The sequence below is a fragment of the Marmota monax genome, unplaced genomic scaffold, assembly GCF_021218885.2.
Source record: "Marmota monax isolate L192 unplaced genomic scaffold, Marmota_monax_Labrador192_F-V1.1 WCK01_AAM20220418_F8-fsc00013, whole genome shotgun sequence".
NCBI classification, from domain to species: Eukaryota; Metazoa; Chordata; class Mammalia; order Rodentia; family Sciuridae; genus Marmota; species Marmota monax.
This window is the reverse complement of record NW_026692202.1, coordinates 12,810,376-12,826,293: the sequence shown is the minus strand read 5'-3', so window position 1 is coordinate 12,826,293 and position 15,918 is coordinate 12,810,376. Positions and strand designations below refer to the sequence as shown.

At 31.3% G+C, this 15,918-nt stretch overlaps 1 protein-coding gene across 1 annotated transcript in view; it reads left to right on the top strand.

Moving 5' to 3' along the window:
* Ufl1 (UFM1 specific ligase 1) overlaps window positions 1-15,918 on the top strand; it is a 33,086-nt gene that overhangs the window by 14,460 nt on the left and 2,708 nt on the right. Inside the window, exons 8-18 of the mRNA XM_046431187.2 lie at window positions 1,155-1,301; window positions 2,404-2,579; window positions 3,801-3,980; window positions 5,782-5,902; window positions 8,276-8,398; window positions 11,398-11,515; window positions 12,671-12,834; window positions 12,915-13,045; window positions 14,602-14,682; window positions 15,001-15,086; window positions 15,621-15,801. Of these exons, the coding sequence (XP_046287143.1) occupies window positions 1,155-1,301; window positions 2,404-2,579; window positions 3,801-3,980; window positions 5,782-5,902; window positions 8,276-8,398; window positions 11,398-11,515; window positions 12,671-12,834; window positions 12,915-13,045; window positions 14,602-14,682; window positions 15,001-15,086; window positions 15,621-15,801 (1,508 nt within the window). The remainder of the gene's footprint in view (window positions 1-1,154; window positions 1,302-2,403; window positions 2,580-3,800; window positions 3,981-5,781; window positions 5,903-8,275; window positions 8,399-11,397; window positions 11,516-12,670; window positions 12,835-12,914; window positions 13,046-14,601; window positions 14,683-15,000; window positions 15,087-15,620; window positions 15,802-15,918) is intronic.

Sequence of the window (15,918 nt, the reverse complement as noted above, 5' to 3'; positions counted from 1 at the left end):
TCCCATTTTGAGTCACCCCCCTTTATCAGAGAAGACATTCGGCATTTGTTTTTTAGGGATTGGCCAACTTTACTTAGCATAATCTGCTCTAATGCCATCCATTTCCCTGCAAATGCCATGATCTTGTTATTTTTTAGTGCTGAGTAATATTCCATTGTGTATAAATGCCACATTTTTTTTTATCCATTCATCTATTGAAGGGTATCTAGGTTGGTAAATTTTTTTATATTAAAGGCAATAATTTTTTATAAGCCTTTGTGCCAGACATCTTTTAATTAGCTGGCTAATTCATTTATAAATGGCTCCTTTCTGCCTTCTTTTATCTTTTTTAGAGGATTTTAATGGTTAAAATAACAAAACATTTAGTTAAATTTTCTTGTTTAAATAAAAAGCATAAGTTTGTATTAATTGCAGCACTATGCATTTTTTCAAACTGCTCTCAGTCCTTATGATGGCAGTAGTGGTAGTAAAGATACTTAGTTAATATATATTGACTGCTTTACTGTTTCAAGCAGAATACTACAGCCCTATGAGACAGATATTGTTATTGTTCCATTTCACAGAGAAGAACATTAAGTCATAAGTTAATAGGTGTCAGAGTTGAAGTTTAGCCTTTGGAAGTCTGACTCCAAGATCCATCCTTTTACGCATGCTTACTTCTCTTTTATGTATAGTTGAAATGTTTTTCTGTTTAAACAGTGTAAATGTAATAACTAATTTAAAATTTTTATAACTTTATTTCATATTGCTGATCTAATATGTTCCATTATCTTGATTTTTCTAAGTATCAGGAAATTAAACTAGCTAACTCTAACAGTTGAATATTATCTATTTTCAAAGTGATAATTCACTTTAAAACAAATCATGAAATAAATAATGGCATTTTAGTTTTTTCTTTAAATAAATAAAAAAGTTCAATATGTTAATATTAGTTACCAAAAATTCCCTGTATTTACAACCTGAGTATTAAACTGTAAGTGGCAGGAAAGTTTTATTTATTTAAAGTATAATATATTGTTATTTACCTTTCAAATTGGTTTTTAAAAGGGTAAGAATAGTTTAACTGTGAAATGATAAAGTGGTTTTTTTTTTTTTACTATTTTTAAGATTTTACCTGTTCTGATTTATTTGTATTTGTATGTGTTTGTTTTAAGCTGTGCTCGAGGAACTTGTTAATAATGGACGGTTACGAGGCACTGTAATTGGTGGGAGACAGGACAAAGCTGTGTTTGTCCCTGACATCTACTCCAGGACACAGAGTACTTGGGTGGATTCTTTTTTCAGGCAGAATGGTTATCTAGGTAACTTTTTAAATTTTCTTTAAACCTAAAATTTTGTTCTAATGCTAAAACATTTCTGGAGGGTATTTATACTAACCCTGGAGTTAGTATGTACTTTGCTATTGTTGATTGTTATTGAGCTTCTAGGTATATTGATGACACAAAATTTCAAATATTTCAAACTCATAAAAGTAATTATACTATATCTTACATTCTCTGAAACTGTCCAGTTTTTTAGTTACAGCATCTTAGAAATATTTATTGACTGTCCACTTTACAATGTTCATTTGTATCAGTTATATAGTACTTCAGAAACATCAAAGTTACTCTAAGTTTTGTTTCTCAGGTTCTGCTATCATATCATTAAAAAAACAGCTTTATAACCCAAGTCAAACCACATAACAGATTATTTCTCAATAATAAACCTATAAATAAACCTATAATGAACAGTTTAAATATATCCTAGGATAATGGACTTCATTTATGCTTACTTGACTTCTGTGACAAACTTTTTAGCTTCTTCAACCACAGAATTGAATTAGAACTTTGTTATATCTAGTTTTCCTAAGTGTGATTATCTGGATAGGGATTGTGTGGTGAGGAAGGTAGATAATCTTCAATAACTAGAATGTCTGTATATTTAAGTATATTTTTATGTTAAATCTTTTTCTAACTTAAATTAGACTGAAGAACTACTTTGTCCTAAGTTGTCTGCTGATACATTTTGAAAAATAGATTCCATTCCTTAAATATATTAAGCAAAATTAATTCCAGTTTAATTTAAATCATTCCTTCTCCTTTGCTCCCATTTTTGATCACATTGTTGTGAAGTCCTCATGTCTTCCTTTGGTCCTTCAATTGGAGAGGGGTTGACATAGCTGATATTCAGGAAGATACTCGAACCACTTTCTGTACACATATCTTTAGTTTTAAATTTTTCATAAGGCAGGAAATAAGGTGCAATTCTTTTCTGTTTTATTCCTAAAAAATAGTAAAATGCAGTACCTTTGTGATTGAAGAATAGATATTGGTGGAACGTTTTGTATGATTTCTAAAAGGTGTAAATGATTTCCAACTTTGTTATATATTTCCAGTTCTTTCCAACTTTGTTATATATTTCTAGAATTTGATGCCTTGTCCAGACTTGGAATCCCAGATGCTGTAAGCTACATAAAGAAAAGATATAAGACTACACAACTCTTGTTTTTGAAAGCAGCTTGTGTTGGTCAAGGACTTGTGGATCAAGTGGAAGCATCGGTAGAGGAAGCCATCAGCTCTGGAACATGGGTTGATATTTCAGTATGTTTTATCTTTTTATTTTTCCTTAATTTTTCTTTAAGCCAAGGACACATGTTTCACTAGTAGATAGCCATTTTAAAAATTAGGATACATAAAGGTAGTCTTGGCTTTAAAGGTCAATTTTATTAGTCATTATTACAACAAAGATAATTTTAATTATTTTAAGCTTAAAGTTATTTCTAACCTTTAAAATAAAGAATATCCTTTTACATGTCCATAATCAATATCCAGAGTTTTATGAATCTCAAAATAAACAAGTAAATAATATAACACTCATATCAATCCTGATACAGAAATCAATGAGATTTTTCACATCTTATCCATGCACTTAAACAACCACTGTCATCAGGCACTGTGTAGCATTTATTTATCTCTTATCTGTTAATCTCTGCTAATATGTTAACATAAGCTGCCTCTGGCATTGATAGTGTTTTACTTCAGTGTTCAATGTTGACCTGCCCTTCATTATGCTAAAAGGATACATATAGGTAAAGATAAATAAGAGGTCAATTCTTTATTTTTAAGTTAGGAGTCAGAACCTCTTTATAAAGCAGAATTCCATTTGGAATATGAAAGTTCCCAAGATTTTCTATTCATGCAACAAAATTTATGAAATACTTTCTGTATGTGAGGCATCATTCTACTTGTTGGGTGTATGGCAGCCAAACAACTTTTCTGCTGTCAGGAGGGACACTTTTATTGGTGAAAGTTTAATCAAAATGACAATTTCAGATAGTAGAAAAAGCTAAGAGGACATATATTTTGTGGATTTGTAAGAGAGAGAAGCTGAGTGTGACTTGTAAGTTTGGGTGTTTTGAACCATTATTGAAATGCCTATTAGGCATACAAGTGAGGAAATGATGTAGGAAGTAAGATATATAATTCCAGAGCTCCAAGTGGTATTGAAACCAGAAATATAATTTTGGGAAGTTATCAGTATAAATATTGTTCCTAAAGTCACTGGACTTTATGAAACCACCTAGAGAGTGTGTATATATTATGTGTGTATACATAATATATGGGTATATAAGTATAATAATATACATATAATACATATAATAAATAAATTAAAATTATATATATGATATATACACATAGAACAAATACATACTGTAATGTGTATATAATACATATATTTACATATACATAATATATGGAACAAATGGTTTATCTGTATTATATTGCATTTTCATTTTGTATTTATTTTGTTTGTAATTCTAGCCTCTGCTTCCCAGTTCTTTATCAGTTGAAGATTCTGCCATATTGCTTCAGCAGGTGATGAGAGCATTCAGTAAACAGGCTTCAGCTATAATCTTTAGCGACACTGTTGTGGTCAGTGAAAAATTTATAAATGACTGTACAGAGTTATTCAGTGAATTGATGCACCAGAAAGCTGAAAAGGTATACCATGTTTCCTTTCATTGATCTCTCTAAACAGTATTTTCACATTAGAATCATCTGTCATGTCTTTTGAAAAATCGGATAAACAGTCTACCCAAAAATGAACACTTTTAATTATACATCATTTTCCCTTTAATAGATCATTCTTTTTTATTTCCTCTCACAGATTCATATTTCTTTTTCTTTAGTTTCATCAGAATATATATTAGAACTTGGAAAAATAATTTTACAAATTGAAATCACATAAATTATACATATCTGTGGATATGTAAAAGTATAGTGTATTTGTACTGTACACACACAAAATATATATATATATATATATATGGTGTTTTTGGGGGGTGGGGGTGGTACCAGCAGTTGAACTCAGGGGCACTCAACCACTGAGCCACATCCCCAGTCCCACCCCCCCTTTTTTTTTTTTTTGGTACTCAGGATTGAACTCAGGGGTACTCAACCACTGAACCACATCCCCAGCCCTATTTTGTATTTTATTTAGAAACTGTTTCACTGAGCCTGCTTTTGCTGAGGCTGGCTTTAAACTCAATGAGCCTCCTGCTTCAGCCTTCTGAGCTGCAGGGATTACAGGCATGCACCACTGTGCTGGACAATAAATGTATTTTTTAAATCTATCAGATCTTTGTTAATTTTACATAGCCAGAGTATATAAATAGGTAACTAGCTGAGAATAGGAATTTTCTGTCAAAATTGATTAGTCTTACAGAGCAACTGCTATCAAAGTATTTTGAAGAAGAGGCAATGCTAGGTCTGTCTTAATGACTGTTGAATTCATATTTCTAATTAACACCATCTCTTTATAAAGTTTGCTTGAGTAGATAAAACAAGTCCTGTATTTTAAACTGCTAATAAATTCACGTAGGCTTAATAAATATGTAATCTGTATTTTTCTATACTCCTTTTAAGCTCTTTGATATTAGGAAACCTAAGTTTAAAAATGTTTATTCTATATATTACTTTGGACAAGTAGGCCTCCAATTTCCTTATCTTCAAAGAAAAGATGATGATGCCTACTATGTTAAGGATAAATATAAAGGGATACATATAAATGTCTGTTGTAGTTTATTAAATTATTATTTTTATTTATGATTATTAACTAAAATTAAAACATTATTATCACTTTTTTAGTATTCTGTCTAACCACAAAAAAAAATGGTTCCGAGAAAGGCATTTGTATTACATGAACTGTAAACATTCTAAGCATTTTTCTTTAGAAAACCAAAGAGGAAATTATAGCATTTTTACCATGAAAATGTACTTTTGACACTAGAGATTATAGAACCCTTTCCCACAAGAAAGAACAAATCTCTACACATAGAAATAAATAGTTCCGTGTTGTAAACATCAACTTTTAAAAAGCAGAGATAATCAAGAATGAATCCAGAGGAAAAAATAGATTTATGTGAATTAGTGTGGTTATATAGGTAGGGAATGTCATTTTCATTATCTTTCTTATAATCTCAAGTAACCAGGTGGTACTGGACTTGAGAGTATCAATAAACAATGGTAAGATTAGCCAATAACAGCTGAGGAGAGTTGCTCAGTGACCAACCATAAGTTCGGCAATAACATAGGGGTTCTCATTATTTTGTCTAGTAATGCATACAAAAAGCCAAGAACAACAGAAGAGACTGATTTTTAGCAAGGAGAAATTGCCTCAGAATGGCAGTTGTGAAATAAAGCTTGATAGTTCTTTATAATTTATACAGTATATAAGCAACTTTTACTTAATGCTTTTCAAATGCTATATATATTTGACCATTAAAAATTTGTTTAATTTCAGGAAATGATAAATAATCCTGTGCATTTAATCACTGAAGAAGATCTGAAGCAAGTTTCCATTCTAGAAAGTGTTAATACAAATAAAAAGGATAAAAAAGATGAACGCAGGAAGAAAGCAACAGGTAATAAATTATTATCAATAAAGAAGATTGAAAGATGAGTTTTTATTTGTTGTAGTGAACTTTGCATTTATTAGGCCTTTTGAAATACCTTTTACTGATTGATTCACTTTTAACTACTCATATCAACCAAATCTTTCACTAATGTATTAAATTTATTTAAGCTAATGGATTATTGGTGATTGCATATTCTGTTTTCTCTTGTAAAAAAAAAAAAACTGACTAAATTTTATGATTGTGCCCAACTCCTGTTTTCTCACTCACTCTGTATTCCAGCCCAGGGTTTTTTGTTTGTTTTGTTTTGTTTTGTTTTGTTTGATTCTCAAAATTCCCAGTTCAAGGCCTTTACACTAGCTGCTCTCTACCTGTAATGCCCTGTCCCGAACTTCAAGTAACTGGTTCCTTCTTTTCATTTAGAGCTCAACTTTAAATGTCTTCCTCAGAGGCTTCTACAACCCCTAAAAAATAGTAGCCATAGTCACCGTTTATCTTGCCAGTTTCTTTCCTTATTTTATTACTGTGTTATGTTTTATTGTTTGGGAACATTGTCTATCTCTGTTAGTGGTTGTATTTCTAGTACCTAGAGCACCAGTTGGCATATTTTAGATGATCTGTAAATATTTATTGAATGAGTGAATTTCCCAATGAGTCATTGTCTTTTTAATTTCCTTTTTAAAAATTTATAGTCACTGGAAATTATTCTAGGTAGCACTGATATACTAGTAACTTGCATTTGAAAAGCGATATGTATTTTCCATTCTTGTTTCCCTAGGAAAAAGTTATTAATGCCATATCAAGACTAAAAAAAAAAAAGATATTCAGTATTTTTCGTTAATTAATATGTAGCTACATTAAAAATACTTTATAAAAACTAAATTTTTGCTATGTGAATTCACTTTTACTTTGTTGAGATAGTTTCTTCTTCTAAAGCATTTTCATCAAAATCTTGCAATGGTCTTTTGAAATTTCTCTCTATTCTTTCAGGAGAACTAGAGAACTATAGTAAATTACTTCAATATATCATAGTAATATTCATAGTCATGCACGTTTTATTTTGTTTAAATATATAATTTTAAATGCATCTTAATTAACTGGTGAATTATGTCAGGATAACTAGTTTGTTTTTTCTTTATGAATATAAGGTCATATGGATTTTTATCTCATTGAATTATATTGCAGTAGTTTAATTATAGTATATGAAATCCTGTCTCAAATACAAATGTCCTTCCATAAGAAACTTATTGCCAAATATGAAAGAGCACATTCACTTTATATGTGTGCTTATGAAGACAGTATGTTTCCATCATAAAAGCAAGGGAAAGGTAAATTAATAGAAGTCTTAATTCTTGGATATGATGAAATCTAAGGGAATTCTATTTAGAATTTAGAAATGTATCATTAGTTTATAGAAATCCCAATAGTTTATTGAAAAAAAAATTATGAAGAAATATAGTTACAATATTTTATAACCCATTATCAGTATCCTATTTTGTAGAATAGATATTTGAATGTAAATATCTATTTATTTACTTTTTTGAAAGTGTTTCAGTTTGCTTCATAATTTTTATTTTTTTAGTCTTTAAACTGTGATCAGTAATGATTTTTTTTTTTACATAACTATCATGGTAAACATTTATTGAGCACCTAGAATATTTCAAACATTTCTGTATCCCAAAAAGTACAAACAGTGAGATGTGCTCCTTGCTATCAAAAAATTTGCGATTGAGTTGAGTGGTCAGTGAGTCAGGATGTCTCCTAAAGATGGATAATACTCTTTCAAGCAAGAAAACAAAACCAAATATAGCTATATTTGTGAAGTTTCATAATAGGGGGTTTTAATAATACTGTGACAACAGAGATGAACAAATGAAAACACTTTGGTTGGGGGGGAGGTGGGTACTAGGGATTGAACTCAGGGGTTCTCAACTACCGAGCCACATCCCCAGTCCTATTTTGAATTTTATTTAGAGACAGGGTCACTGAGTTCCTTAGCACCTCACTGTTGCTGAGGCTGGTTTTGAACTTGTGATCCTCCTGCCTCAGCCTCCCACGCTGCTGGGATTACACATGTGCAGCACCATGCCCAGCAGCACATTTCTTTTGGAGGTAAAAGAAGATATGAAGGAATGGGTTTAGCTAAGAAAAGATCAGACATAGCTACAGAAGTAACATAAGAGGAAGAAACTGCTTTTAGAATAGGCAGAAGAAGGTTGCCGAAATTCAAGAGGATTCATATTTTATTTTTTTTATTGATCAAATGTACTTTAATTGTCTTTCTGCTCTGAAGTTAAGTACAACAATACATGTCATCATTTTTCTAATACTAACTCATGTCATTTTCATTATATAATACTAACTAGCTTCATTTTCCACCAGAGGGCAGTGGAAGTGTGAGAGGAGGAGGATGGGGCAACGCCAGAGAATACAAAATTAAAAAAACCAAGAAGAAAGGAAGAAAAGATGATGACAGTGATGATGAGTCTCAGTCATCTCACACTGGTATGTATTTTTATCCTTTCTTTGTGTATGTACGATTTTTTTTAACAAATTTTCTTGATATTCATATCATTCATAAATATGATACTTATATAGGAAGTACTTGCTTTGCATAGTTTCACTGGAGACAAATTTCAGGAATCACAATTTAGTTAAATATCATCCCACCAATAATACAGCCTAACTTTCAGTTACCACATTACCCTGATATATTAACTGCTAGTAGTTGAATTCAAGTACAAACTTTACTGCTAGGTCTTCAGGACATGAATCACTATATAAATAATAGATGTGCTGGGCACAGTGGCACATACCCGTAATTCCAGTGCCTCAGGAGCCTGAGGCAGGAGAATCGAAAGCTCAAAGCTAGCCTCAGCAAAAGTGGGGCAACTCAGTGAGATCCTGTCTCTAAATAAAATACAAAACAGGGATAGGGATGTGGCTTAGTGGTCAAGCACCCTGAGCTTAATCCCCAGTACCAAAAAAATATTTTTTTGATTAAAAAAATAATAGATACATATTATGATCACTCATTTTTAAGGTTTGTCAGTAGTTGATTACTGTACATCCATTATTCTTTATGCACAAACAACAAAGCATATAGTTGTTTTGCCTTTGTCTCCCAATGATAAACCCATGTGACATTTTTAAAAAATGGATAATAAAGATGAAAGTGCAGAAATGAAAAGTAATGACACTGGAAATAAAATTGAAACCAAGTATAATGGAATAATAGAAGGAATGGCAGATTGTGGGAGTATTGACAGTGCCATTGTTCAGGAGACTCTAACTACACACAAAAGAGGAACAGTAAAGGTGAACTTATTGATATAAACAGAGAAAATGGTTATGACAAAAAGGATATAAATTTCTTAGAGAATGTAAAATTGGCAAAAGAAATCCCATTAAAAGAACTCTTGGAAATGCTTCAAGACATTGAAAGGCAAAAGATAAAGTGTTGAAAGCTGATACAGACATTTTATGCATATTTAATTTTTATAATTTTTATAATAATACCTAACTGCTTATGTCTAAAGGGGAGAATTAATTAAGTGTATCTTTCTTTTCCTTGAGTTGTTAGTGTTTGGCAATATTAAGTCTGCAAGAGACATTGTATTTTGTTTTTCTAAATAAAAGTATGCATAATTTTTTATTTTTTTCTGTTAAAGAAACCATGATACTACTCTCCTCCTCATCCTCAGCAAAAATAAAATTGAAAACAAACCTCAAATGATAATTTGAGATTTTTTCTTTTTCACAGAGTTTATTGCCTATGAACTATAGCTGAGAAATGCAAATTGCAAAGGACATGGCTGCAGCCATTAATGTGCTTCTGTTTTTAATAGCTTAAGATTTGTCTTTAAAATATTCTAAGAAGGTTGAAATAGCTACTGTTCTTGACATGCATAAAACAATGTTAATTAAGAAAAATATCTTTGTAGAAACCACTCCTGTTACCTATCCTTATTTTGAATAATATTAAGACTCTCTTATATGTGTTTTAATTTCTCACTGATAAATAAATTTCCCTATTGCCTAGATGTGCTAGGAATGAAGGTAAAGAGATATTTAAAAAATACTTCTCTGATTCTGTAATTGTAAATAAATGAAGCATGTGATATTCTTTTTGTGTGTGTGTAGATTATTGGGAGGTGCTATTAAAGTAGTAAAATCATTCTACCTAAAACAAATGTAATTTCAGTGCTTTTGAAAAATATTGTGTTGTAATCTCTGAAATGGACAGTAAAATTTGGTTTTCAGCTTAAAATTTAAGATCAGTTCAATATGAAAGATTCCTGAAAGGAAATTAGTAATTTGTAAAAGGTATGCAAGATGCACACAGAAATTCATAGATTGTTTAGTATGAACATCAGGGATAGACAGCAGCTCTCAGAAAAGAAGGATACTACTTTAAAGTGTGATTTCAACTGTTTAGATCTTCATTCATATTGAAAATTGAATTTTGAGTTGTTTTATTTTTTATTGCTAATACTCCACTCATATAACCAATAACCTAATTTAGCTGGATATAATCACTTTATACTTTCACAGTTTCTACTGGAAATATTGTTAGCTTTGTCTTCAACCCACACTTTTACAAGTAAGTGAGTAGATAAAACATTTCCACATTTATAATTATTATGATTTCATTAACTGCCTGCGTTTCCTTATTACAGAATTATTTTTTAAGAGAAAAAATAAATTATGGCTGTAAATTATGCTGTTTGTGTCTTTCCAAAAAGGTAGTTTGAACAATTGTACATGAATTGATTCAGCTTAAACAATTCTACTGGAGTTGTGGTTCATATGATTATAAAAACTCCCTGAAGATCTTGTGCAAATTACAAAATATTTACTTTTATAAAGAAGAAAATTCTACACAGTGTCTACTGTTAAACAAAATATCCTGTCTTAAAAGATTATTTTCTCTCTTCTTGATTGTTTTGATTTCCAGCTATTTTCATCAGCCAAGTGAGGAAGAAAAATCATTTCATTTTTGTAGAAAACAGCTGTATGTGTGTGTGTGGCGCGCGCACACGTGTGAGGTACTGGGAATTGAGCCCAATGCCACTCTACCATTGAGTTACATCCTTTACCCATCTTATTTTTTATTTTGAGACAGGGTCTTACTGTGTTACCCAGGCTGATCTTGAACTTGAGATCTTCCTGCCTCAGCTTCCCAAGAAGCTGGGACTACAAGTATGCACTACCACACCCAGCTGAAAAGTCTATAACTTAAATTCAATTATAAAATGATTAGATATAATAATAAATTAGAAATAATAAAAGAAATTCCACTACATAGCTTATTGTTTTTATTAGTTATAGATATTTGATATTAGTTATCTTATTGACATAATAACTAATATCAAAGTCTCTGATAGATAATGAATGAATTACCATCTTAATAAGTATATTAGTGGGACTTTATTTGCTTTTTGGTTGCTTATATGTTTAATTTTGGTTGATTTTTTTTTCCCCCATTGCTCCTGTCTGTTTAGCAAAGAAGAAGCCAGAGATCACTTTTATGTTCCAGGATGATATTGAAGATTTTTTAAGAAAACACATTCAAGATGCCCCTGAGGAGTTCATTTCTGAACTTGCTGAATATTTAGTAAAGCAAGTATAAAACATTCTTCAGTTTCTGTTTTGTGATAGCAATTCAGTGAGTTGTTAAGTAAAATTTTCATGAAGATCAGAAAGCATATATTTTAGGTATTTTCAAAGATTAGCATTTAATCCAGCCAACAAACTCTGTATTTTATTTGTCTTGGGAAGCTGTTAGTACCACAGATCTTTGGTTAGTTCTTTGGGCAAGGCAGTATGGGAAATAAAGCCGAGAAGCTTTGAAGATGTGCCCTCATTCACCAATCTTGCAGTCTTAAATCGTAGTCAGGGAAGAAAACACCAGTATTCTAGTTTGATTTGACAGAAAATTTTTAAACTGTTTATTTTGAAGGAGAAAATAAGTAATAAATTGTCTCAAAAAGAATAATTTAAATACTATTGCCTTTTTTAAAAAAATATTTTTTTAGTTGTCATTGGACCTTTATTCTATTTATTTATATGTGGTGCTAAGAATCAAAGCAAGCACTCTACCACTGAGCTACTGCTATTGCCTTTTGAATGAGCCAGACTTTTTTTTACATGCAAGAGTAAAGGAAGTTATATATAACCATCATTAACCAAACCTGGTCATCCCTGAAGTTAGTCTCAATATATAAGTTGCCATAAATACAATCCAGGCGTCTGGTGCATGAACTTTTTATATGTATAATTGTAGCTTTTGCAGTGAGAATTTTTTTTAATTTAAGTAACTATTTTTACATTTAAATATACTACAGAATTTTGTTTTTCACATATTTTAAAAAAAGTGAAATAGTTAAGTTGTAATTCCTAAGAATGGGAACAGACTTATAGTATACTCTTCTTCAAATTAATATTAAAAAACTATTTTGATTTGTGTACTGTTACTGTTGTTCTTGTCATCTTTATTTTCCCCATATTTTTATTGGTGCATTATAATTATATATTATTCTTGTAATCTTTAGAGCAATAACTTTTACAACTTTAAAATTTAAGTGTAATAGTTTATCTAAGTTACAATTCCTGGAGCTAGGAGACAAATTTTTAATGAACTCTTCTCCAGATTAATTTTATGAGTTTGGAAAAATAGATTTTTTAAAGCCTTATTTGAGTAGATATAACATTTCTTATTTACATCAGTTAAATTCAGTACATTTTTATAATTAACTGTATTTGTCTTGTGCACAGACCTCTTAATAAAACCTATCTTGAGGTGGTACGTTCAGTATTCATGTCTTCAACTTCTGCTTCTGGAACTGGCAGAAAACGCACAATCAAGGATTTACAAGAAGAGGTTTCAAATCTATATAATAATATTAGGTTATTTGAAAAAGGGATGAAGTTTTTTGCAGGTATACTTAATACTGTTTTTTCATTGATTCTCATAATTCTGGGAGGAAGTTAGTTTTAATAAAGTGCCTTTCTTTTCCAGATGATACACTGGCTGCTCTTACTAAGCACTTACTGAAGACAGTGTGTACTGACATCACCAACCTCATTTTTAACTTCTTAGCTTCAGATTTAATGATGGCAGTAGATGATCCTGCAACCATTACAAGTGAAGTATGTTAGTGATCTTCTTCACATTCCTGATGTGTTGAGTCTGAGCAGTTTACTTTCACTCATTTGAAATAATTTAAAAGAAAAATAAAATACAGGAAGGAATTTTTTCTAAAACATCTAAAAGGCTTTTAGTTCAAGTAATGTTGTATAGATAGTTGCTAGCAGGATTGGTAATGTAACCAGTCTACTAAAAGTTAATAATAATTACTTTGGAATAAACAAGGCTTTTACTTTCCTAATCATTATGTCACATTTTCAATTTTCATGTTGGCTTGTAAATCACATAATATTCTGATCAATTTCTATAACTTTATAGTAATTTTCATTTAATGACACCATCTCATTTCAATATTTAAACTAACTCCAGATCTTTTCTAACACTAATCTCGAACTAAATTTAAAAACATATGACTTCCTTTATTGTAATAAATTGTAGAGTTGTCTCCTATTTGCTTAGAGGAAGAAAAATGTCCTGAAGATGACAATGATAACTGCTCCTTCTCTTCCTTTTCCTCTCTTCTTCCTCATCCTTCTTGGTTCACAAAAGCTTGGAGATTTAAGGAAAATGAGTGAGGTGGATGTATCTTCATGTAATTGACTGCATATAACTTACTTTGAACTAGATCAAACCAAATCATTCTAATGCTTATGGCCTCTAGTAATGTGGTTGTTGCCACATAGGTTACATGAGTTGTTCTTAGAATGACATTTAGTTTAACATTACTCCCCCTCATAGGAAGGACCATTTCCCAAACGAATGTATATTTTTTTCTCCCTCCAGCCTCTAGGCCCCTTCCCTTCTTCAACTTGAGTAACAAATCACCAGCTGTTTAGACAGTCCCATGTCTATTGCTTCTGTACCAACTTCTATTGTAGGAAATAAAGAAGATCTTGTTCCATGCCCTTAAAGAACCATAGAAGGCTTAGTATAAGGTGGGACAAGGAGGCACTAAGTTGCCCCTGACTTCCTATACATACTGTACCCTTTAGGGCCTACTGTCAAGCCATTTCAGTAGGCCTCTTCCAGAAATTTTGTACTAGAAGGAGCTATCTCTGACTTTGGCCAAGAATGCCACCAAACTTCACCAAATATGAATATGTGTGGATAAAAGTATTGAAAGATTCCTTATATCATACAGCGTAAAAAGAATCTAGCCATGGAACAAGATCTCAGCCCCCATCCTATAGGTAGCTCTGTTCCTTGTGAGTGAGGCTCTTCTCAGCTGGCACCAGGGAAGGAGGAGCCTCTTAACCCAACTAACTACTCTACTTCCCACAATAGCATTGACTTTCTTTCCAGCCTTCTTATATTACGGGAGCAGGTGGGAGGAGTAGGACTGTATCTACCTTTTTGTTGACTACTGGTTAGCTCTCTGATTTTACAATATGTTTAATCATATTTTTATTCCCAGTTTCAGATGTAAAATTCAAGAACAAAATAAATTCCACTCAGCATTCTGTTACAGTAATAAATATACTTTATTCTTTTGTTTTCATTGATCTTATATTCACTACGTGTTGAAAGCACAATACTGAAAGAAATTTTCCCCCTACAGGTAAGAAAAAAAATTTTAAGTAAATTGTCAGAAGAAACCAAAGTAGCTCTAACAAAACTGCATAACTCTCTGAATGAAAAAGTAAGTAAAGTTTGATTCTAGTTAGTTACTGCAGCTAAACTCTTATGTTATAAAAATCTTTTAAGTAGAATTTTATCATAAAAACAGTAAACTATAAAAGCTAGAATTGTATACTCAGATACACCTTTAGGAGGGGAAGTAGACAAAACCGAGAACATTTTACCATTTTTAGTTCTAAATCAAAATTTCTAATTTAATGCCAAAGTGACCTTTTAAAAATTGTATTTAGGGTGTAAAATTAGAAAACAGTATTAAATGGCTATATTTCTTCAGACACCTATATATAAAAGCAAATTATGCTATTAACTATCTTTTTAGAGCATAGAAGACTTTCTTTCTTCTCTGGATTCTGCTGCAGAAACTTGTGATATTATGGTGAAAAAGGGAGACAAAAAAAGGGAAAGGTAACATTGAATTAATTTGTGTTACTCTTAAATTGAGCTGTTTCATATTTGAAAGTTGAATTATTACTGTCTGAACCTTGCCTAGAGAACTGTATCTAAATAACTATATATCTTCAAGCATGTCAAGGTTTTGATATAGGTAGGTATTCCTATCTGACCTTCTTAATAATGTAACAGAGCTCATAATCCCAGAGTTGATTAAGCCTGGGACTTTTTGTGAGCTTTGGGACCTTCCTTATAGGAAATCTTATTTAAATCAGTGCAGTTCTGTTTGATCACCAACAGCTTAAAACAGAAAGTGTATTTCAAACATCTCTGCTCTATAGAGTTTTTTCTGTAACTTTCTGGTATGCTAGTCTGTCCATGTCTGTTAGGGTGCTGGTTGTGTATATACCCCATATTTGAAGGATTTCTTAAAATATTATGGAACTAGATCATTAAACTACAAAGTGATAAAGTGAATACAGAGGGGAAAAATTGAGATTGGTGAGAAAGTATTAAATTATGTCTTTTTATGATTTGATTCTTGTTTAGACAGATACTATTCCAGCATCGACAAGCACTGGCTGAACAGCTGAAAGTCACAGAAGACCCTGCTCTTATTCTGCACCTCACATCAATCCTGTTGTTTCAGTTCTCAACCCACAGCATGCTCCATGCACCTGGAAGATGTGTCCCACAGATCATTGCTTTTCTTAATAATAAAATTCCAGAGGTATTAACATTTTTCAATACATTTGAAATTTTCAAGCTTTCAAATTCTTAATATTTTGAGTGAATAAACACAAATCATTGTCAACTCTCAGGCACAACATATTAATATCATCTGCTT